Source organism: Impatiens glandulifera, chromosome 7 (genome assembly GCF_907164915.1).
Source record: "Impatiens glandulifera chromosome 7, dImpGla2.1, whole genome shotgun sequence".
In the NCBI taxonomy this organism is placed as follows: domain Eukaryota; kingdom Viridiplantae; phylum Streptophyta; class Magnoliopsida; order Ericales; family Balsaminaceae; genus Impatiens; species Impatiens glandulifera.
The window spans coordinates 42,227,453-42,252,150 of NC_061868.1; the positions used below are offsets into that span (position 1 = coordinate 42,227,453).

At 23.4% G+C, this 24,698-nt stretch overlaps 1 protein-coding gene across 1 annotated transcript; it reads left to right on the plus strand.

Moving 5' to 3' along the window:
• The first annotated feature begins 17,044 nt into the window (after nucleotides 1–17,044).
• LOC124909945 (aspartic proteinase CDR1-like) lies at nucleotides 17,045–18,175 on the plus strand. The gene has a single exon (XM_047450572.1). It carries the CDS (start codon nucleotides 17,045–17,047, stop codon nucleotides 18,173–18,175), a length of 1,131 nt encoding a protein of 376 aa, XP_047306528.1.
• Nucleotides 18,176–24,698: the final 6,523 nt, after the last annotated feature.

Below are 24,698 nucleotides of genomic sequence, written 5' to 3' on the forward strand. Positions count from 1 at the left end.
TCTCATAGAAGAGAGACTCCAATAATAAGATTAATTTTTTTTTTTTTTTATTTGTTTAGGGATAGCTCTCCTATTACAATCTATTTTAATAATATATTAAATAAGAGCTTTTATTTTATTTTTATTTTTCAGCACTTTCTATCATCTACACCCACAAATTAACTTAATGTTTTTTTTTATTGAGAATAAAGTCGTGTTTTTTAATATGTGATGTGAATTGACTTTGTGATTAGACTTTTATTTATTTGTTGGATGGACAACTATTTACTTAGATTATCTTTTAGTTTTATGTTTTCAAACAGAATATCCAAATTAATATAAATAAAAAAGGAGACAATTTTTTTAAATGTATGAATTTGGCCTAAACTTTATGAAGGATTATTTTGAATTTGTTTAAAGAATTGAGATTCATTGAAAAATGCAATCGAAAAGAAGTTATATTGTCTCTTCTAATTAATATATTCAATAGGTAAATATGTAAACGTAAATATCAAGATAAATAAGAAAATTGATGAGTGTTCAAAAAGATCAATAAGTTCACCGACCGTTTTGATTGGTTTTAGAAGAGATTTTTTTATCGCCGTAATAATAACGTGGTATAGTAAACACATTTGTGGACCGCGATTACTGAACGTTCAACTGTTCATTTCGAATCAAATAGTCCAAAAAAAAAAATCGAAATATAGACCACTACTCATCTCAACCGAAATCACAGTTTCTATCAAATTTTATATTTAATTATATATAAAAATAATAGTCTAAAATAATAATATATAACTAATATTATTTTAAATTAAACTCTTAAATTTAAAATAAATTCTTAATTTTATAAATTTACAAGGGTCAACAATTTTATAAGAACTTTTAACTTTCAAATTAAAAAAAAAATGTATAATTAAAAAGTAAATTAGTGGTTAAATAAAGAATGTATGATTAAAAAAGGAAGACAAATATTTGTTTACATATATACGAAGTAAACAAAAGTAATTGTTTATAGATAAGATTTAAATTAAATTTAATTTAGGTTCATATTTTATTTTTATTTTTAATTATTATGAAATAATAATTTAATAATACTAATTATTTTAATAAGTTATTTGTTTAATTTTATTTAATATTTATAAATATTGTTTTAAAATTATTTAAATCACTTCTTAATAATGCTGAAATAGTTCACAAATCTATAAATCCAAATTGATGAGAGTTAATTAGACCTCTTTTATTATTATTATAGTAATTCATTTTATTACCGTAATTTTTTATTCATGCTTTTCATACCAATATTGATGGTATCTGTAATATATAATAATATATATTAATATAGAATAATATTAAGATTTAATTATATTTTAATTTTTATAATTTTAATTTTTTAATTAAATTAACATCGGGGTTAGAAAATAAAATAAATTTTTATTTAATTTTTAATTCATTACTTATATAATAGAAATAGAAAGAAATATTGTTTTGTTTAATATTTGATCATTACTCATTTTTTGTTTGATTAATGAGTTTCTATTATTTTCTAATTTCTAATTATTAATTTATTTATTTTTGTGTTGAAAGATTGTTGTTGTTGAAGGAATAAGTCACTTTTATATTCAACCATTGGGACTAAACAATTTTTAAAAAAATTAATAATTATTGTTAATATAAGAAAATATATAGAAGAAGAAATATAAATTTAAAATAATTAATGATAAATGATCATATATATATATATTAAAATAATTAATAAATACTATATATGAATAATAAGAATTTTTATTAAAAAAATAGAAGTATAGAGTGATTAATTAATGAAAAAGAAGGAAATAAAAAATATATTAATAATTAATTAATAAATATATAAATATATAAATAAAAAATAAATAATTATGTTAGTAAATAGAAGTTAAATAAGTTTATTTTTGATAGAAGATATAAATGATCATTACTACTAGTATATACGTTTAAATGAGTTAATTGTACAAGTACATGCGTCTAAATCTATGTGAATTTTTTTCAATTTTGAATGTATGTATTGGGATTAAATTTTATGAATTTTATTTAGAATTTAGTTTAATATTTAGTTTAAAGAATTGAGATGAAAAATTATTTTTAGAACTTAAGAATTTCTCATGTTCTTATGATTTTAATTGGTCATTGGAGTCTTCTTCTCAAATCATTTGTATATCATTTGAATGACTAGTATTTAGTATGTTATTGTTAATATTAGAATATTAAATTTTTAGTATCAATTTTAGGAAATTAAATATTTATTCATGAAATTCTTAAGCTGTATAACATTATTTCTTCTTATTCTTATACTTACTCATAGTTATCTAAAATAATTTTCGTGAAGAAATTTAAAACAATAAAAACAGATGAAGAACCTTTCACATTTTTGTGAATTTTTTTGTTAATGTTTAAATGGTAATATAATAGATACACGTGATTTTGTTGTAATTCATAACTCATTATTAATATGACTCAAAGCTTTCTTTGTTTCTCTCAAAAAAATTTCTATTTAAAAATATATTAGGCATTAACTTTTATAAGGTATTTAGAAAAATTGATTGACCATTTAAGTAATTCGTGTAAGTAGGCAAAAAGATACACGCGATTTGGTTGTAATTCACAACTCATGATTGATATGATTCAAAGCTTTCTTTGTTCCTCTCAAACAAAGTTCTATTTAAAAAATATATTAGGCATTAACTTTTATAAGGTATTTAAAAAAAGTGATTGATCATTTAAGTAATTTATGTAAGTAGGCAAAAACATCTTTCCAGCCAATTGGTTACTGTCACATTTTGGTGAACTTTTTTTTTTTTTTGTTACGGTTTAAATGGTAATAATATAGTCATTCTTAACTCAGGATTGAGTCATATCAAAGTTTTCAGTGTATCTCTCGAAAATGTCTATTTTAAAATATATTGTGTATAAACTTTTTTAGGGTATTTATACAAATTGATTGATCGTTTTGTCTAATTCATGTAAGAAGGCCTAAAACATCTGTTCAACCAAATTCTTTAGTTAATGTCACATTTTTTATGAACTTTTTTTTTATTATAGTTTAAATGGTAATATAATAATTATTTGTGATTTTGTTGTCATTCTCAATTCGGAACTTTCTCTGTATCTCTCAGAAATATCTATCTAATAATATATATATTAGGCATAAATTTTTATAGGGTATTTAGACAAATTGATTGATCGTTTAAATAATTCATGTGGTTTACCATCACATTTTTTGAAACTTTTTTTGTAATGGTTTAAATGGTAATATAATAAAATAGTTAGTTTAAATAAATTTGTTGTATTTTTGTTCTCTATATTAGTATTCCTAACTTGGTGACTGGCTCAAAAATAATGTCAAAAAATCTGCATACAATAAAACTTTTAGTATAATTGGACGTTTGAATAGCAACATTTTGAAAGTAGCGCGATTTTCAGCATTTCGCTGTTATTATTCCATTGACAAAAACTAAAAAAAATTCAAAGAGCATCATGGTTATATGAACAATCATGCTATACACTCTTGATCCAAGAGCATCTAAAAAAATGCTGAAAATTGAAACTAAAATTTAAGAGACTACTGTTTGATTGATAACAATTCTAGGAGATTATTCAGATGATGGATATTAGAAAACAAAATATTAACAAATGATTCTTGAAAAAAAATTCAGCAACTAAAAACATAAAACTTTTAAGACAGAGATGTCAATAGCCATTCAAGTTGCACTTCTTTAAAACATGATTTAAGAGTATTGAATATGAGAAAATCACTCTTACTTTTAATTTCAAATCGCTCTAAGTTTCGTTGTTTTTGTACTTTAACTTTTATTCTCATTCGGCTTGTTTTTTTTTTTCTGAAGTTTGAATCCTACACTTTTATGATCTTTTTATTTAACGACGTTATGTCATTTTAACTTCAGACGACAACAATATGAGTGACGACAACATATGAGTGTTCAAGATCAATAAGTTCATCGACCACTTTCATTGATTTTCTGTAAGAGATTTTTTTGTATCGTCGTAATAATAACGTAGTGGGATTAACTTTCGATTTGGATTAAATTCGGATTAAGTTTAATACGGATTTGATTTGAATAATCTAATTAATTTAAAATTATTGAATAATTTTAAGTTGACATTTACAAATATATAAATATTTTTAGTATGGATTGTTCAAACTATATTCAATCCAATCCATATTCTATCCGTATTATTTAGTAAAATTATTTGGATTACGAATTGAATAAATTTAATTTGAATTTAATACGGATCGGACAAACCAGATTATTTTACCCGTTTTTTCACCTTAAAAGAGACACTTATGAAGCAATGGAAGGAAAATGAACAGGATAAAATGTACATGATCTCTATTTTCTGAAATTCAAGAAATTATCAAATCTGAATGAAATTCTAAAAAATGGGCATACATATAATGGATTCAGCTGCATGAAGTTAGAAAGATGGTGTGAAGATTTGAACTTATTAAGAAAACCTAAGGAAACAACTCAAATATGGTTCAAACTTTAAAATATTCCTACACACATGTATAACTTAAAATCTTTTAGCAGGTTTATTTGGTAGACCATTATATATGGACCCAATTACCAAAGGAGGAGAACATATTTTCTTTGCTAGAATTAACATTGATGTACATTCTCGAAGCACATTGCCAGATAAAATGACAGTGGTTGACAAGAAAGAAAAATTTACTATCATGGAAATCACTTATGAGTGGAGGCCACACAGGTTTTCATTCTGTAATATTTTCCAACATGCCAACATGAAATGTGTGCTCAAGCTAAGGAAGAAGATAAAAAAAGTAGGTAAATAAAATAGAGGAGTCTAACATCATAGAGAAAAATGTGGAGGAAGAGTATGAAGTTGAAGTCAATGAGTACTTAAAAGGAAGACAAGAATGTGATTAAAGAAAAGAGGGTAAAGAAACTCTGATTAAGAAGAGGATAAATGTTGTACTAAAAAGAGCTTAAGAAAGAAGGAGGAAGTTGATTCTCAAACAAGTCAAGTTGTAGTAGAAGAAAATACTCAGACTAATCAAGCTGAAACAGAGGATATCAAGACTGATGTAGAGGATACCAAAGCTGACCTGAAGAAAACGAATGCAAAATCCTGAAATTCAAGTAGATGACAACAAATATAAGAACTCCTGAAAAAGAACTATTTCTATTAGATTAGCACGGGTTCGTACAAAGAAAGATTACACAATGGGAATAAACAAGCTTCATCATCTTCTTCAATTCAATCTTCTTGCATCGCAAGAGGAAGGGGAAGGGGGAAAAGACTTTATAACGCAACAAGTTTATATGGAAGTAAACACCCTAATTGGGGTAGTTATGAAGTTATGATCTATTTTTTATTGTATTCTTTTTGTTTGTAATCTCTGTTATTTGTTTTTACCAATGTTACTAATAAGTTTTTTAGAATCTTTTAATTGTCATCATTTAATCATAATTAGGTTGGTCTAGATTTGATTTTTAATCTTCAATTTTTGAGATTTTTAATAAATAGTATTAACTATTCTCTAAAAAAAATCTAAATGTTTTTTTCCATTTATTATATGAAGCTCGAACTTTAAGTTGCACCGTTTATATTTTTAATTCAATTAAATATATAACATTTAATAACTATTTAACAAAAATATATTATGTTAAAGTATGTAAAAAAATGTTTATTAGAAAAACAAAATTCAGATAATTAAAATTTAATGTCCTGACTTTAAACTGAAAAAATCAAATTAGAGCACAACCATTGTTTATTTAATCCGTCTAAAAAAAGAATAAATTTATAAGATTATTTGTTCAAATTTGTTAAGAATAAAAAAAGATTAATTTAAAATAATAAAAGTACTAATAGTACAAATAAATTAATACTCCAATTGATCTAATTTATAAGTAAAATCTAATTTAAAATTAACATAAATATTACTCTAATATTTAGTATATCAGATTTTACTTTAATTTTAATTTCAACCTCGGTAAATTTCAAAGATATATTTTCTATTTTTAATTTAATATATCACCTCTACATAAAAAATTATCAATATTTGTTTATACCATATCATTCTAGTCTTTTATTTCAGGTTCTAAATTTCAAAATTTTATTATACAACGATTTCAAAATCGATAGTTTTTTCTACTGATCTCATCCACCGAGATTCATAAAAATTGACATTGTATAACAAATATGTTAACGAAACTGATCTTTTGGCAAGAACCATCATTCGTTCTAGTTTTCGCTTGTCTCGTTTAAAATCCATCATGAAACTCCCCAACAACCACGCGGCGAAAAACTTCTAAAAATATTATTAAAATGATTTTAACGGTTTTCTAAAAAAATGATATTGACCATCTAACACACAAATTAAAGTGATTGGAGTTCTTCTCCTAGAAACTCGGTTTTAACCCGCTCCAAACCTGCCAGCTCCACGACCCGCTAGCCAAATCAACTCGTTGAATCCAAAAGGCCTCATGGGCATATTGGCCTTTTGGGTTTTTTAAATAAAGAATGTATAAGTATATTTGTTGTATTAAAATAAATAAAATTTAAAAAAAGGAAAAATATAAAAAAAAATAAAGGAAAAAATAAAAAGAGAACAAATAAAAAATAATGTAAAATCTATAAAATATAATATAATATATATATATATACATAATTAGTAAAAATAATTAATAATTATATTTTGAAGAAAAAAAGTAAATAATAATGATATAAATAAATTACTTATTTAATAGATAAAATAATAATTATTACGTAAGAAATGATAAGTTATGAATATCAATGTTGTTTTTAAATAAAAATGTTGATTATTTTTAGAAAGTAAAATTAAAAATTTTAAAAATATAATTAATAATAAGTAATGATAATGGTTAATAAAGATTTACATTTACAAGTAGTAAATTTATTTTACAAGTTTTTCACACATGTTTATGTCAATAATAAGTTTAAATATTTTTAATTAATAATTTCTATTTTATTTATAAACAAAATCATGATAATAAAAATAATCATAATTCATTTTTAAGATCATGTACAATCTATTAGTTAATTGTCAAAATCTTTACGATGACTTTATCTGGTTGCATTATACAAAATACTTTTAATATAAAAAAAGGTTTACAACACAAAAATATATTCATACACTGCTATTATGATAAGAGTTATTGCAACTACAAAATTCGCGAAAACAGAATATTCCTTTTAAATACCGAATATTCTCTCATCTTATTAACTAATTTTTCTTTCTACTTTTACTGATTAATTTATCCATATTCTCACGATTAATTATTTCACTCATTTCTCTTATATTTATAACTCAACACTTTATCACAAACTCTCATATTAAATATTTTAATAATATGTTTAAATAAAACATAATAGGTTGTATTTATTAATTAATTTTTTTTCCGATAAACCTAAACACTAATTTCTAAATTCTAAACCCTAAATTCTAAACTCTAAACACTAAATTCTAAATCATAAACCTTAATTAATATCATGTTTAAGTTGTATTATGAATTTATTTCTTTTATTTTTTATATTTTTATATTTTTATGAATTTTCAATTCCTTTATTTATCAAATATTATTTATTCTTTATGCTCTCTTTTTTCTTTTTCTTATTATTTTTTTCTATTGACTTATTAATATTTTTTAATTTTATTACTTATAAATGTTTATCTAATATTTCTATTCTCACTATTAATTATTTTCTCTCCACCATAGGTAACTAATTATTAATAAATTAATTTTTTCACTCATTTCTTTGATAAATTTATAATTCAACTAAACTAACCGTAAATATATTAATTAGGGTTTAGTATTTAGAATTTAGAGTTTAGGGTTTAGATTTTAGGGTTTAAATAAATTAATTAGGGAGAGATAAAAGAGATAAATTAATTGATTAGTGAGAGAGAAAGAGAGATAAATTAATTAATTCGTAGAGATAGAGAGAAATTAATTAATAAGAGGAGAGAAAATATTCTGTGTTTAAAGGGAATATTCTATTTTTGTGTTGGCGTTCACTATCATTACTCATATATATATATATATATATATATATATATATATATATATTGAATATTTAAATATTTATATTAATGTTGTTTTAAAATATATTATAATTTTAAAATATAAAAAGATTATATTTATTATTTATTACTATATTTATTTACATAAATGTTCTTATAAAAACATATATTTAGTTTATTTTAAATAAATTAAATAATAAAAAATTAAATTTATATATTTTATTTCTTATATTTTTCACATTCCTTTATTACCATGGTTTTGGCTTACTAAACAAACATTTTTTTAAGTTCACAATCCTACCATCAATTCAATAATTATTATTATTATTATTATTATATTAACCATGAAACACACAAGTTAAAACAATCCAAACATAAAGAACTCATATACCAAATATTATTATTATTCTTAAAAAGTTCATATATATTAAAAATAAAAATAAAAAATTATTTAAACACACAACGACAAAAAATATATAAAAAGAAAAAAAATACTTAATAAATTTTCGAACTCGTAAATCCTCGAAAAGAATTATTAACTCATTGACAAACTTTTCTGGTTTCCTAAACGAATATTAGAAAACGTAATAATAATAGTATTATAAATGATACGCATTGGACGACTACAATCATTAAAAGTTCGACAATTTCTCTACAACCAGATAGTTCACCAAAAAATAATTAGGATGGTAACTCAAATATGTATGACCGATATACCAACTGCATCAATCCAAACATAAAAAACTCATATACCAAATATTATTATTATTCTTAAAAAGTTCATATATATTAAAAATAAAAATAAAAAATTATTTAAACACACAACGACAAAAAATATATAAAAAGAAAAAAATACTTAATAAGTTATCGAACTCGTAAATCCTCGAAAAGAATTATTAACTCATTGACAAATTTTTCTGGTTTCCTAAACAAATATCAGAAAACGTAATAATAATAGTATTATAAATGATACGCATTGGACGACTACAATCATTAAAAGTTCGACAATTTCTCTACAACCAGATAGTTCACCAAAAAATAATTAGGATGGTAACTCAAATATGTATGACCGATATACCAACTGCATCAATCCAAACATAAAGAACTCATATACCAAATATTATTATTATTCTTAAAAAGTTCATATATATTAAAAATAAAAATAAAAAATTATTTAAACACACAACGACAAAAAATATATAAAAAGAAAAAAAATACTTAATAAATTATCGAACTCGTAAATCCTCGAAAAGAATTATTAACTCATTGACAAACTTTTCTGGTTTCCTAAATGAATATCAGAAAACGTAATAATAATAGTATTATAAATGATACGCATTGGACGACTACAATCATTAAAAGTTCGACAATTTCTCTACAACCAGATAGTTCACCAAAAAATAATTAGGATGGTAACTCAAATATGTATGACCGATATATCAACTGCATCAATCCAAACATAAAGAACTCATATACCAAATATTATTATTATTCTTAAAAAGTTTATATATATTAAAAATAAAAATAAAAAATTATTTAAACACACAACGAAAAAAAATATATAAAAAGAAAAAAAATACTTAATAAGTTATCGAACTCGTAAATCCTCGAAAAGAATTATTAACTCATTGACAAACATTTCTGGTTTCCTAAACGAATATCAGAAAATGTAATAATAATAGTATTATAAATGATACGCATTGGACGACTACAATCATTAAAAGTTCGACAATTTCTCTACAACCAGATAGTTCACCAAAAAATAATTAGGATGGTAACTCAAATATGTATGACCGATATATCAACTGCATCAATCCAAACATAAAGAACTCATATACCAAATATTATTATTATTCTTAAAAAGTTCATATATATTAAAAATAAAAATAAAAAATTATTTAAACACACAACGACAAAAAATATATAAAAAGAAAAAAAATACTTAATAAGTTATCGAACTCGTGAATCCTCGAAAAGAATTATTAACTCATTGACAAACTTTTCTGGTTTCCTAAACGAATATCAGAAAACGTAATAATAATAGTATTATAAATGATACGCATTGGACGACTACAATCATTAAAAGTTCGACAATTTCTCTACAACCAGATAGTTCACCAAAAAATAATTAGGATGGTAACTCAAATATGTATGACCGATATATCAACTGCATCAATCCAAATTTTTCAGTAATTATCCAAAGATTCGGACATCACCCAATTAATCTCAATAATACTTCACAAAAGACTCCAAATATTAGTCATCCATCGACAATGTAAAAGTAAGTGAGTTACTGATTCAATTTTTTTCGTGTCACATATATACGACTAGCTATAACACAACTTTTTCATACATATCATCCGTAAGAACTACACCGTGAATAACACTAATCCAAAAAATGAGATATTTGATGAAATTTTTGACTCCAAAAGTTTTTCTTAACAAAAATTATATGGAATCATCCTAGCGAACACTTTATAGCAATGTCTCACATGGAAACTATCAATATTTTGTCAACGCATAACGTCTTGTTTAGATGGTGACACTTGCTTGCGTCCTACCCAAAGTAAAACTTTATTATGGGACGAAGTCTCCATAATATTTAATCTCCTTCTATATATAATTCGACTTCTATATATAATTCGACTAGAAAAACTACTAGACCGGATCAAACTTTTCTTTAACTGTGTTATTTCTACGTATATCAATGGAAGCAAGCTCATGATACGTCGTAGCTAGATTTTTGACACTACACAAAATGTCATCCCAAAAACTAATTGAAGAACCACCCCACAATGAATATTGTATCGTAATTTAGCACCAATGATATACTAAAATATGTTGACGAAAGACCACAAATTGTGAACCCAAACACATTTTTCAATTTTATCCTTTTATTCAAAAACAAAATATAAGAAAAAAGTGTCTGAATTATTAATATTATTTTGAAAAAAAGACAAGCCATCTTTAATACTAAAAAAGGCAATTAGAGGTCTAATCTTTTCAACTTCTTTAGAGATTATAGAACAATACTAATATTTGTTAAAAACGATTATATATATTAATTATTATTTTTTCTCTTTTAAATAAAAATAATTTTTTTATTATGTTGTACACGTTTATATTTATATATATATATATTTAAAATAATTAAAACATTTATTTTTATATATTTACAAAAAAAAATGTAACTTTGCATTTGAACTTTTATAATTTGATTTATCTATATTGTATTATAATATATATTTAAAAAATAATAAAAATAAAATAAAGAAATAAGAAAAGTTAAATATGTCTAAATTAAAATGAGAATGAAGACTAAACTTAGTCTCAGGTTAAGATAGAAAGTTAGGACAGAAAGGTAAAGCAAAGACTAAAGACTGATTATCCCCCTTCTCATTTTTGACCGTTTGTACTATTCAAATTCTTTAAGAATAAAAATATAGTTGAATAATTTAAAAACAATTAATATTCTACCAAATTAAATTTTTAATATACTAATATTGTAACCTTGTTTTTGAACATTCTCTAATTGATCTCTTATTAGGGTTTACTTAGAACATTTTATATCGATATTACCTTTTGACATTTCCTAACCGTCCTTTCATATTACTAATTGCGTGATTAACACTAAATAAAATATATTTAAAATTTTAATTTAAAAACAACTAATATTTCACCAAAATAAACTTTGACTTATTAATATTATTACTTCATTATTTGAAGTATTCTTTAATTGATCTCTCATATTCTTTGAGTAATTTGTACAAATACTTTTAACAATATTATCAAAACAATAAATTTGAGTAATTTGTACAAATACTTTTAACAATATTATCAAAACAATAAATTCACATACGCATTTACATATACGCATTTACATAGGGACTCACATATGTTATCTTACCCTTACTTTTGACATTTCAATCTACCACAAATTTACACGCATTTTAAATATGAAAGGTGAACATTATAACCATCCAACTATTTGTGATTATTAAATTTAATTTAAAATTGTATATATATATATATATATATAAATTTTTAATCATCGTTAATTAAACATATATATAAAATATATAATGAAAAAAAGAAAATTAATTAATTATATAAATAATAAATATATTGAAAGTATATAAATATTTTTTTAATAATTTATTTGGAAATTTGAATTAAAGAATAAAGTAAAATTATTTTTAAAATTTAATATATAATTATATTAAATTAATTAAAATTTTAAAATAATGAAATAATAGATAAAAGATATAATGAATAAAATAAATTAATTAAAGAAAAATTTTAATTAAGAAAGAGAGTAAGAAATGAGAATTAAAATACTTGTTGACTTGGATAATATGTGGATGATTCTATTGAGATCAAAATTTTAAGCATCATTATTTATTTATTTATTTATTTATATATATATATATATATATATAAAGATGGATATCGAAAATATAATGAACTACGCAGGTGAAAATGAATCATGTTCAGAAATTTAGAGTTTAGAAGATATTGTCGGTAAGAACCATGCAGAGGATGGCGACGAATATGATACGGTGTCTTTGAAGTAGGGATGGCAATGAGGCGGTTCAAGGCGGGGAATGCATCTACCATCTCCGCACCATTTTTGTTTCAGAGATTTTTTTAATACCATCCCCGCCCCGTTCGGTTTTATTCAATTTCGGGGAATCCCCGCGGAGCACCGTTAATAAAATATTATTTTAAAAAATAATAAAATTGTAAAATAAAATTATATAAACGAATTTTTTTAATATAATATATATTGAAATATATTGAAAGTTTATATTTTTATAAAGAAATTAACTTAAAACTCTTATAAAATATAGTGAATGAATAAATATAATGGTGATTTAATATATTTAATTATATTTATAGTGTTCGGGGTAGAAACGGTGTGAGATCGGGGCGGGGGATACAAATATCATCCCCGTTCCATCCTCGTTCGGTTTTAGGGAAAAACCGTCCCAAATAGGACAATTCGGTTCGTTTTTCACGGGGCGGTTTCAAATTATCATCCCTACTTTGAAAGCATATTACGTGAAAGGAAGCATTTATGGCGTCGAACACTCTTCATAACTTTATGATACAATACAAAATTACATCACCTGAGTTATTGGATGCAATAAAAGTTAGATATGAGTTCCAAATAGACTTGAACTTTAAAGAAAATTAAACAAGTATTGAATCATATTTCAATAAAATGTACTATATGTTTTCATTTTCTATAATTATTAATTTATGATTTTTTGGGATCGAAAATTATAAAAGGATCTCTCGAAAAATATTATTTTAATATTTTATTAAGTTTTTCAATTTTTACATTGACCTAAGTCATATCGGACAAATTTATTATTTTAGAAAATTTATTAATTTACAATATATTATTTTAAAGAGTTTCTACTATGTACTGTATTATAATATATATATTTAAAATAATAAAAATAGAAAAAAATAATAAATTAAAAAGTTAAATAAGCCTAAACTAAATTAAGAATGAAGAATAAATGACACAATTTTTAATACTATATTCATTTTAGATTTTATTTTTTTTCATAATTTTACGTCTAAATAAATTAGTTATATTAAGTGTAAATGAATTTTATTTATTTATTATATGATGCTTTAAATTTAAATTGCATAATTTTTATTTTTAATTCAATAAAATATATGACATTTAATAATTATTTAACAAAAATATATCATATGTATGTAAAAAAATGTTTATTAGAAAACAAATTCAGATAATTAAAATTATTAAAGTCCTGACTTCAAACTTTTGAAAAAAATCAAATTAGAGCAAAACAGTTATTTTTAAACTATCTTCTTTTATTGTTAAAAAAATAAAAAATATATATATAAGCTTAAACTGTTCAAATTTGTTAAGAATAAAACAAATTTAAATATAAAATAATAAAATTAATAATAGTACAAATAAATTAATGTTTCGAATGATCTCATTTTATAAGTAAAATTTAATTTAAAATTAACATAAATATTACTGTAATATTTAGTAAATTAAATTTTACTTTAATCTTAATTCTATAGTTTATAAATTTCAAAGATATTTTTTAATTTAATATATTATCTCTACTTTAAATAATGACCATCATATCTTTATACCATACAATAATCATAATATTTTATTTCATGTTCCAAATTTCAAATTCCCATAATACAACAACTTCAAAATTGATAATATTATATCATATTTTTCAAAAATAATATTGATAATGGTTAAATAAGAATATAGTTTAATTTTTCATTTAAAAACAAATAATATTCTAACAAAATAAAATTTTAATTTATTAATCTCGATTCTTGTGACTAACAATCTCTCTTTGAACCATAAAATTAGGACTCACGCATACTATTATATCTATCTTTTAAAGATAATATTAATAATGGTTAAATAAAAATATATTTAAATAATTTAAAAACAACTAATATTCTACCAAATTAAATTTCTAATTTACTAATATTGTGACCTCGTTTTGAACATTCTTTAATTAATCTCTTATTAGGTTTTATTTAGAACATTTTATATTGATGTTACCTTTTTGGCATTTCCCAACTGTCCTCTCATATTACTAATTTCGTGACTAACACTAAATAAAATATATTTAAAATCTTAATTTAAAAATAACTAATATTCCACCAAAATAAACTTTTGCTTAATAATATTATTACTTGACTTTAAGTATTAGAACCGTTACTGTTGTTCCTTTACTATCAGTAACAGTTTTCGAAAAACGTTACTAATACCTATGAAGTTTCTGTGACGGTTTTAAGTCGGCTAGAACTGTTATTGTTGTTCCTTTACTATCAATAACGGTTTTCGAAAGCCGTTACTGATACCTGTGAAGTTTCTGTAACGTATTTTTTAGTAACGATTGGTAACGGTTTTATTTGTCGTTACAATTATGTTTCAGTAACGGCATTCGATACTTTCAGTAACGGTTTTCGCCCTTACTGATACTTCTTTTTCTACTAGTGGCCATCACATCAAGTATCCACATGCACCATTAATTTCGTTTTATTATTTATAACTTGGCATTAAATATGACTCAAACTCTGGTCTCAAATATGATAGGTGAACATTTTAACCATCAAACCACTTATGATTATTAAATTTAATTTATAATTGTATATATATATATAAATATTTAATCATATATAAAATATATAATGAAAAAAGAAATTAGTTAATTATATAAATAATAAATATACAGAAGTTATAAAAATAATTTTTTAATAATTTATATTAGAAATTTAAATTAAATAATAAAGTAAAATTATTTTTAAAATTTAATATATATTTATATTAAATTAATAAAAAAATAATGAAATAATAGATAAAACATATAATGAATAAAAAAATTAATTATATATATGTGTGTATATATATAATAAGGAAAAAAATTAATTAAGAAAAAAAGAATAGTATTCAGGTGAAAATAAATCATGTTTAAAGATTTAGAGTTTAGAAGATATTGTGGGTACTATTATTGAGAACAATGCAGAAGATGACAACGAATATGATACGGTGTCTTTGAAGTCTATTACGCGAAAGGAAGTACTTATGGCGTCGAATACTCTTCACAACTTTATGATACAATACAAAAATACAACATTTGAGTTATTGGATGCAATAAAAAAGTTAGGTATGAGCTCCAAATAGACTTGAACTTTAAAGGAAACTAGACAATTATTGAATCATATTTCAATAGAGTGTAATATATATTTTTCATTTTCTATGAATTATTAATTTATGATTTTCTTGGAACCGAAAATTATATAAGAATCTCCCGAAAAAATATTATCTTAATATTTTATCAAGTTTTTCAATTTTTTAATATATATATATATATATATATATGAGGAGTGATAGAGAGAGGAAATTTGGTGAGGATTGACTTCATTGGTTAGAAAATATAAAAGTGGGAGAAAAGAGAGAAATTATTTGATTTTTTCAGATAATAAGATTATGCCAAGTCATTCCCTCACTAAATTCCCCCGCCTAATCATTTCTCATATATATATATATATATATATATATATATTTAAAATAATAATAAAAAAAATAATAATAAATATAAAAGTTAAATAAGTCTAAACTAAATTAAGAATGAAAATAAAAAAGTTAAGTTTTAATACTATATTATTTTAGATTTTTTTTTTTATAATTTTACGTCTAAATATATTAGTTATATATATATATATATATATATATATATATATATATATATATATATATATATATATATATATATATTAAGTCTAAATGAGTATTTTTATTTATTATATGATGGTTGAAATTTAAATTACACAATTTTTATTTTTAATTCAATGAAATAGATGACATTTAATAATTATTTAACAAAAATATATCATATTAAAGTATGTGAAAAAATGTTTATTTGAAAACAAATTCAGATAATTAAAAATTATTAATGTCCTAATTTCAAACTTTTGAAAAATTCAAATTACAGTACAACAATTATTTTTAAACTATCTTCTATTTATTGTTACAAAAATATAAAAACAAAAAATTTATAAACTTAAACTGTTCAAATTTGTTAAGAATAACAAAATTTTAAATATAAAATAATAAAATTAATAATATTACAAATAAATTAATGTTCCAAATGATCTCATTTATAAGTTAAATATAATTTAAAATTAATATAAATATTACTGTAATATTTAGTAAATCAAATTTTATTTTAACCTTAATTCTACCTTTTATAAATTTAAATTTGAAAGATATTTTCTTAATTCAATATATCATCTCTACATTAAAAAATGACCATCATATCTTTATACCATAAAATAATCCTAATCTTTTATTTCATATTCCAAATTTCAAATTCTCATAGTACAAAAACTTCAAAACCGATAGTTTTTACTACTAATCTCATCCATCGAGATTCACTAAAATTGACATCGTACAATGGACATGTCAACGGAACTTACCTTATGGAAAGAACCATTAGTCGTTCTAGTTCTCGCTTGTCTCATTTGAAATCCATCATGAAACTCCACGACAACCATTCGGCGGAAACTACTAGCATGGAAACGACAATGGTGGCTTCTCCTGGTTTATCGTACCTCATGGAGGTTTACGTCGGCACACCGCCAGTCAAACAAATGATGTACGCGGACATGGGGTCCAGCGTGTCATGGATTCAGTGCCTTCCATGTGAGAATTGTTTCCATCAAGCTCTACCCATATTTAATCCTTATGCGTCAGCATCATCTCAAATATTGCTAGATTCTGAGCATGAGTGTATGTTATTAGAAGACAAACGTGATTTAACTAAATCAAATGGAGTATGTAACTATGCTTTCGGTGGCAATTCATATACCCGTGGGGTACTATATAAGGAAACTTATACACTTGGGCCCACTTCCATCACTCACGTTGCTCTAGGGTGCGGGCATAACAATGTAGGACAATTTGAGCAACAGTGCACCGGTATAATTGGGCTTGCAGATAGTCCTCTCTCATTCATTGGTCAGACTGATGCTTTTCTTCATGGAAGGTTTACATACTGCCTAGTATCTGATCAATTCGGTTCAAACCCAGATGCAAGGACTAGTAAGATTAGCTTTGGACATAGTCCGGAAGGGACTATTTCCACCTTGTTGTGGAAGATGCAAAACAAACCAAACTATTATATCATATTGAAATCAATCATCATTGGAGATACAGTAATTCCAATGGGAGGACTATCCGCTAACTTCATGTTGGACACAGGCTCTACTCTAAGCTATTTGCCCACCAAAGCGTATGAAATATTGGTGTATGCATTAATAAAAAGGATTGGTAAAAGACCATTATATGTTGGTAATGAACTTTGCTATAAAATTAACACCAGTATCCCTATAATCACCCTCCAATTTGATAATGGCCCTGAATTAGTTTTGTCAAAGAAGAACACTTTTATTAAATACGACGAAAATAAGGTGTGTCTGGCAATAAAACCAGATGATGTTTTATCCATATTGGGGAACCGAGCACAAATAGACTTCTCAATTGGAATTGATATTCACCGTCGGATGGTCTCTTTTGATCCAACTGATTGTTCAACCCATGTAATGCCATAGTCTCATAGAAGAGAGACTCCAATAATAAGATTAATTTTTTTTTTTTATTTGTTTAGGGATAGCTCTCCTATTACAATCTATTTTAATAATATATTAAATAAGAGCTTTTATTTTATTTTTATTTTTCAGCACTTTCTATCATCTACACCCACAAATTAACTTAATGTTTTTTTTTTATTATTGAGAATAAAGTCGTGTTTTTTAATATGTGATGTGAATTGACTTTGTGATTAGACTTTTATTTATTTGTTGGATGGACAACTATTTACTTAGATTATCTTTTAGTTTTATGTTTTCAAACAGAATATCCAAATTAATATAAATAAAAAAGGAGACAATTTTTTTAAATGTATGAATTTGGCCTAAACTTTATGAAGGATTATTTTGAATTTGTTTAAAGAATTGAGATTCATTGAAAAATGCAATCGAAAAGAAGTTATATTGTCTCTTCTAATTAATATATTCAATAGGTAAATATGTAAACGTAAATATCAAGATAAATAAGAAAATTGATGAGTGTTCAAAAAGATCAATAAGTTCACCGACCGTTTTGATTGGTTTTAGAAGAGATTTTTTTATCGCCGTAATAATAACGTGGTATAGTAAACACATTTGTGGACCGCGATTACTGAACGTTCAACTGTTCATTTCGAATCAAATAGTCCAAAAAAAAAAAATCGAAATATAGACCACTACTCATCTCAACCGAAATCACAGTTTCTATCAAATTTTATATTTAATTATATATAAAAATAATAGTCTAAAATAATAATATATAACTAATATTATTTTAAATTAAACTCTTAAATTTAAAATAAATTCTTAATTTTATAAATTTACAAGGGTCAACAATTTTATAAGAACTTTTAACTTTCAAATTAAAAAAAAAATGTATAATTAAAAAGTAAATTAGTGGTTAAATAAAGAATGTATGATTAAAAAAGGAAGACAAATATTTGTTTACATATATACGAAGTAAACAAAAGTAATTGTTTATAGATAAGATTTAAATTAAATTTAATTTAGGTTCATATTTTATTTTTATTTTTAATTATTATGAAATAATAATTTAATAATACTAATTATTTTAATAAGTTATTTGTTTAATTTTATTTAATATTTATAAATATTGTTTTAAAATTATTTAAATCACTTCTTAATAATGCTGAAATAGTTCACAAATCTATAAATCCAAATTGATGAGAGTTAATTAGACCTCTTTTATTATTATTATAGTAATTCATTTTATTACCGTAATTTTTTATTCATGCTTTTCATACCAATATTGATGGTATCTGTAATATATAATAATATATATTAATATAGAATAATATTAAGATTTAATTATATTTTAATTTTTATAATTTTAATTTTTTAATTAAATTAACATCGGGGTTAGAAAATAAAATAAATTTTTATTTAATTACTTATATAATAGAAATAGAAAGAAATATTGTTTTGTTTAATATTTGATCATTACTCATTTTTTGTTTGATTAATGAGTTTCTATTATTTTCTAATTTCTAATTATTAATTTATTTATTTTTGTGTTGAAAGATTGTTGTTGTTGAAGGAATAAGTCACTTTTATATTCAACCATTGGGACTAAACAATTTTTAAAAAAATTAATAATTATTGTTAATATAAGAAAATATATAGAAGAAGAAATATAAATTTAAAATAATTAATGATAAATGATCATATATATATATTAAAATAATTAATAAATACTATATATGAATAATAAGAATTTTTATTAAAAAAATAGAAGTATAGAGTGATTAATTAATGAAAAAGAAGGAAATAAAAAATATATTAATAATTAATTAATAAATATATAAATATATAAATAAAAAATAAATAATTATGTTAGTAAATAGAAGTTAAATAAGTTTATTTTTGATAGAAGATATAAATGATCATTACTACTAGTATATACGTTTAAATGAGTTAATTGTACAAGTACATGCGTCTAAATCTATGTGAATTTTTTTCAATTTTGAATGTATGTATTGGGATTAAATTTTATGAATTTTATTTAGAATTTAGTTTAATATTTAGTTTAAAGAATTGAGATGAAAAATTATTTTTAGAACTTAAGAATTTCTCATGTTCTTATGATTTTAATTGGTCATTGGAGTCTTCTTCTCAAATCATTTGTATATCATTTGAATGACTAGTATTTAGTATGTTATTGTTAATATTAGAATATTAAATTTTTAGTATCAATTTTAGGAAATTAAATATTTATTCATGAAATTCTTAAGCTGTATAACATTATTTCTTCTTATTCTTATACTTACTCATAGTTATCTAAAATAATTTTCGTGAAGAAATTTAAAACAATAAAAACAGATGAAGAACCTTTCACATTTTTGTGATTTTTTTTGTTAATGTTTAAATGGTAATATAATAGATACACGTGATTTTGTTGTAATTCATAACTCATTATTAATATGACTCAAAGCTTTCTTTGTTTCTCTCAAAAAAATTTCTATTTAAAAATATATTAGGCATTAACTTTTATAAGGTATTTAGAAAAATTGATTGACCATTTAAGTAATTCGTGTAAGTAGGCAAAAAGATACACGCGATTTGGTTGTAATTCACAACTCATGATTGATATGATTCAAAGCTTTCTTTGTTCCTCTCAAACAAAGTTCTATTTAAAAAATATATTAGGCATTAACTTTTATAAGGTATTTAAAAAAAGTGATTGATCATTTAAGTAATTTATGTAAGTAGGCAAAAACATCTTTCCAGCCAATTGGTTACTGTCACATTTTGGTGAACTTTTTTTTTTTGTTACGGTTTAAATGGTAATAATATAGTCATTCTTAACTCAGGATTGAGTCATATCAAAGTTTTCAGTGTATCTCTCGAAAATGTCTATTTTAAAATATATTGTGTATAAACTTTTTTAGGGTATTTATACAAATTGATTGATCGTTTTGTCTAATTCATGTAAGAAGGCCTAAAACATCTGTTCAACCAAATTCTTTAGTTAATGTCACATTTTTTATGAACTTTTTTTTTATTATAGTTTAAATGGTAATATAATAATTATTTGTGATTTTGTTGTCATTCTCAATTCGGAACTTTCTCTGTATCTCTCAGAAATATCTATCTAATAATATATATATTAGGCATAAATTTTTATAGGGTATTTAGACAAATTGATTGATCGTTTAAATAATTCATGTGGTTTACCATCACATTTTTTGAAACTTTTTTTGTAATGGTTTAAATGGTAATATAATAAAATAGTTAGTTTAAATAAATTTGTTGTATTTTTGTTCTCTATATTAGTATTCCTAACTTGGTGACTGGCTCAAAAATAATGTCAAAAAATCTGCATACAATAAAACTTTTAGTATAATTGGACGTTTGAATAGCAACATTTTGAAAGTAGCGCGATTTTCAGCATTTCGCTATTATTATTCCATTGACAAAAACTAAAAAAAATTCAAAGAGCATCATGGTTATATGAACAATCATGCTATACACTCTTGATCCAAGAGCATCTAAAAAAATGCTGAAAATTGAAACTAAAATTTAAGAGACTACTGTTTGATTGATAACAATTCTAGGAGATTATTCATATGATGGATATTAGAAAACAAAATATTAACAAATGATTCTTGAAAAAAAATTCAGCAACTAAAAACATAAAACTTTTAAGACAGAGATGTCAATAGCCATTCAAGTTGCACTTCTTTAAAACATGATTTAAGAGTATTGAATATGAGAAAATCACTCTTACTTTTAATTTCAAATCGCTCTAAGTTTCGTTGTTTTTGTACTTTAACTTTTATTCTCATTCGGCTTGTTTTTTTTTTTCTGAAGTTTGAATCCTACACTTTTATGATCTTTTTATTTAACGACGTTATGTCATTTTAACTTCAGACGACAACAATATGAGTGACGACAACATATGAGTGTTCAAGATCAATAAGTTCATCGACCACTTTCATTGATTTTCTGTAAGAGATTTTTTTGTATCGTCGTAATAATAACGTAGTGGGATTAACTTTCGATTTGGATTAAATTCGGATTAAGTTTAATACGGATTTGATTTGAATAATCTAATTAATTTAAAATTATTGAATAATTTTAAGTTGACATTTACAAATATATAAATATTTTTAGTATGGATTGTTCAAACTATATTCAATCCAATCCATATTCTATCCGTATTATTTAGTAAAATTATTTGGATTACGGATTGAATAAATTTAATTTGAATTTAATACGGATCGGACAAACCAGATTATTTTACCCGTTTTTTCACCTTAAAAGAGACACTTATGAAGCAATGGAAGGAAAATGAACAGGATAAAATGTACATGATCTCTATTTTATGAAATTCAAGAAATTATCAAATCTGAATGAAATTCTAAAAAATGGGCATACATATATTGGATTCAGCTGCATGAAGTTAGAAAGATGGTGTGAAGATTTGAACTTATTAAGAAAACCTAAGGAAACAACTCAAATATGGTTCAAACTTTAAAATATTCCTACACACATGTATAACTTAAAATCTTTTAGCAGGTTTATTTGGTAGACCATTATATATGGACCCAATTACCAAAGGAGGAGAACATATTTTCTTTGCTAGAATTAACATTGATGTACATTCTCGAAGCACATTGTCAGATAAAATGACAGTGGTTGACAAGAAAGAAAAATTTACTATCATGGAAATCACTTATGAGTGGAGGCCACACAGGTTTTCATTCTGTAATATTTTCCAACATGCCAACATGAAATGTGTGCTCAAGCTAAGGAAGAAGATAAAAAAAGTAGGTAAATAAAATAGAGGAGTCTAACATCATAGAGAAAAATGTGGAGGAAGAGTATGAAGTTGAAGTCAATGAGTACTTAAAAGGAAGACAAGAATGTGATTAAAGAAAAGAGGGTAAAGAAACTCTGATTAAGAAGAGGATAAATGTTGTACTAAAAAGAGCTTAAGAAAGAAGGAGGAAGTTGATTCTCAAACAAGTCAAGTTGTAGTAGAAGAAAATACTCAGACTAATCAAGCTGAAACAGAGGATATCAAGACTGATGTAGAGGATACCAAAGCTGACCTGAAGAAAACGAATGCAAAATCCTGAAATTCAAGTAGATGACAACAAATATAAGAACTCCTGAAAAAGAACTATTTCTATTAGATTAGCACGGGTTCGTACAAAGAAAGATTACACAATGGGAATAAACAAGCTTCATCATCTTCTTCAATTCAATCTTCTTGCATCGCAAGAGGAAGGGGAAGGGGGAAAAGACTTTATAACGCAACAAGTTTATATGGAAGTAAACACCCTAATTGGGGTAGTTATGAAGTTATGATCTATTTTTTATTGTATTCTTTTTGTTTGTAATCTCTGTTATTTGTTTTTACCAATGTTACTAATAAGTTTTTTAGAATCTTTTAATTGTCATCATTTAATCATAATTAGGTTGGTCTAGATTTGATTTTTAATCTTCAATTTTTGAGATTTTTAATAAATAGTATTAACTATTCTCTAAAAAAAATCTAAATGTTTTTTTCCATTTATTATATGAAGCTCGAACTTTAAGTTGCACCGTTTATATTTTTAATTCAATTAAATATATAACATTTAATAACTATTTAACAAAAATATATTATGTTAAAGTATGTAAAAAAATGTTTATTAGAAAAACAAAATTCAGATAATTAAAATTTAATGTCCTGACTTTAAACTGAAAAAATCAAATTAGAGCACAACCATTGTTTATTTAATCCGTCTAAAAAAAGAATAAATTTATAAGATTATTTGTTCAAATTTGTTAAGAATAAAAAAAGATTAATTTAAAATAATAAAAGTACTAATAGTACAAATAAATTAATACTCCAATTGATCTAATTTATAAGTAAAATCTAATTTAAAATTAACATAAATATTACTCTAATATTTAGTATATCAGATTTTACTTTAATTTTAATTTCAACCTCGGTAAATTTCAAAGATATATTTTCTATTTTTAATTTAATATATCACCTCTACATAAAAAATTATCAATATTTCTTTATACCATATCATTCTAGTCTTTTATTTCAGGTTCTAAATTTCAAAATTTTATTATACAACGATTTCAAAATCGATAGTTTTTTCTACTGATCTCATCCACCGAGATTCATAAAAATTGACATTGTATAACAAATATGTTAACGAAACTGATCTTTTGGCAAGAACCATCATTCGTTCTAGTTTTCGCTTGTCTCGTTTAAAATCCATCATGAAACTCCCCAACAACCACGCGGCGAAAAACTTCTAAAAATATTATTAAAATGATTTTAACGGTTTTCTAAAAAAATGATATTGACCATCTAACACACAAATTAAAGTGATTGGAGTTCTTCTCCTAGAAACTCGGTTTTAACCCGCTCCAAACCTGCCAGCTCCACGACCCGCTAGCCAAATCAACTCGTTGAATCCAAAAGGCCTCATGGGCATATTGGCCTTTTGGGTTTTTTAAATAAAGAATGTATAAGTATATT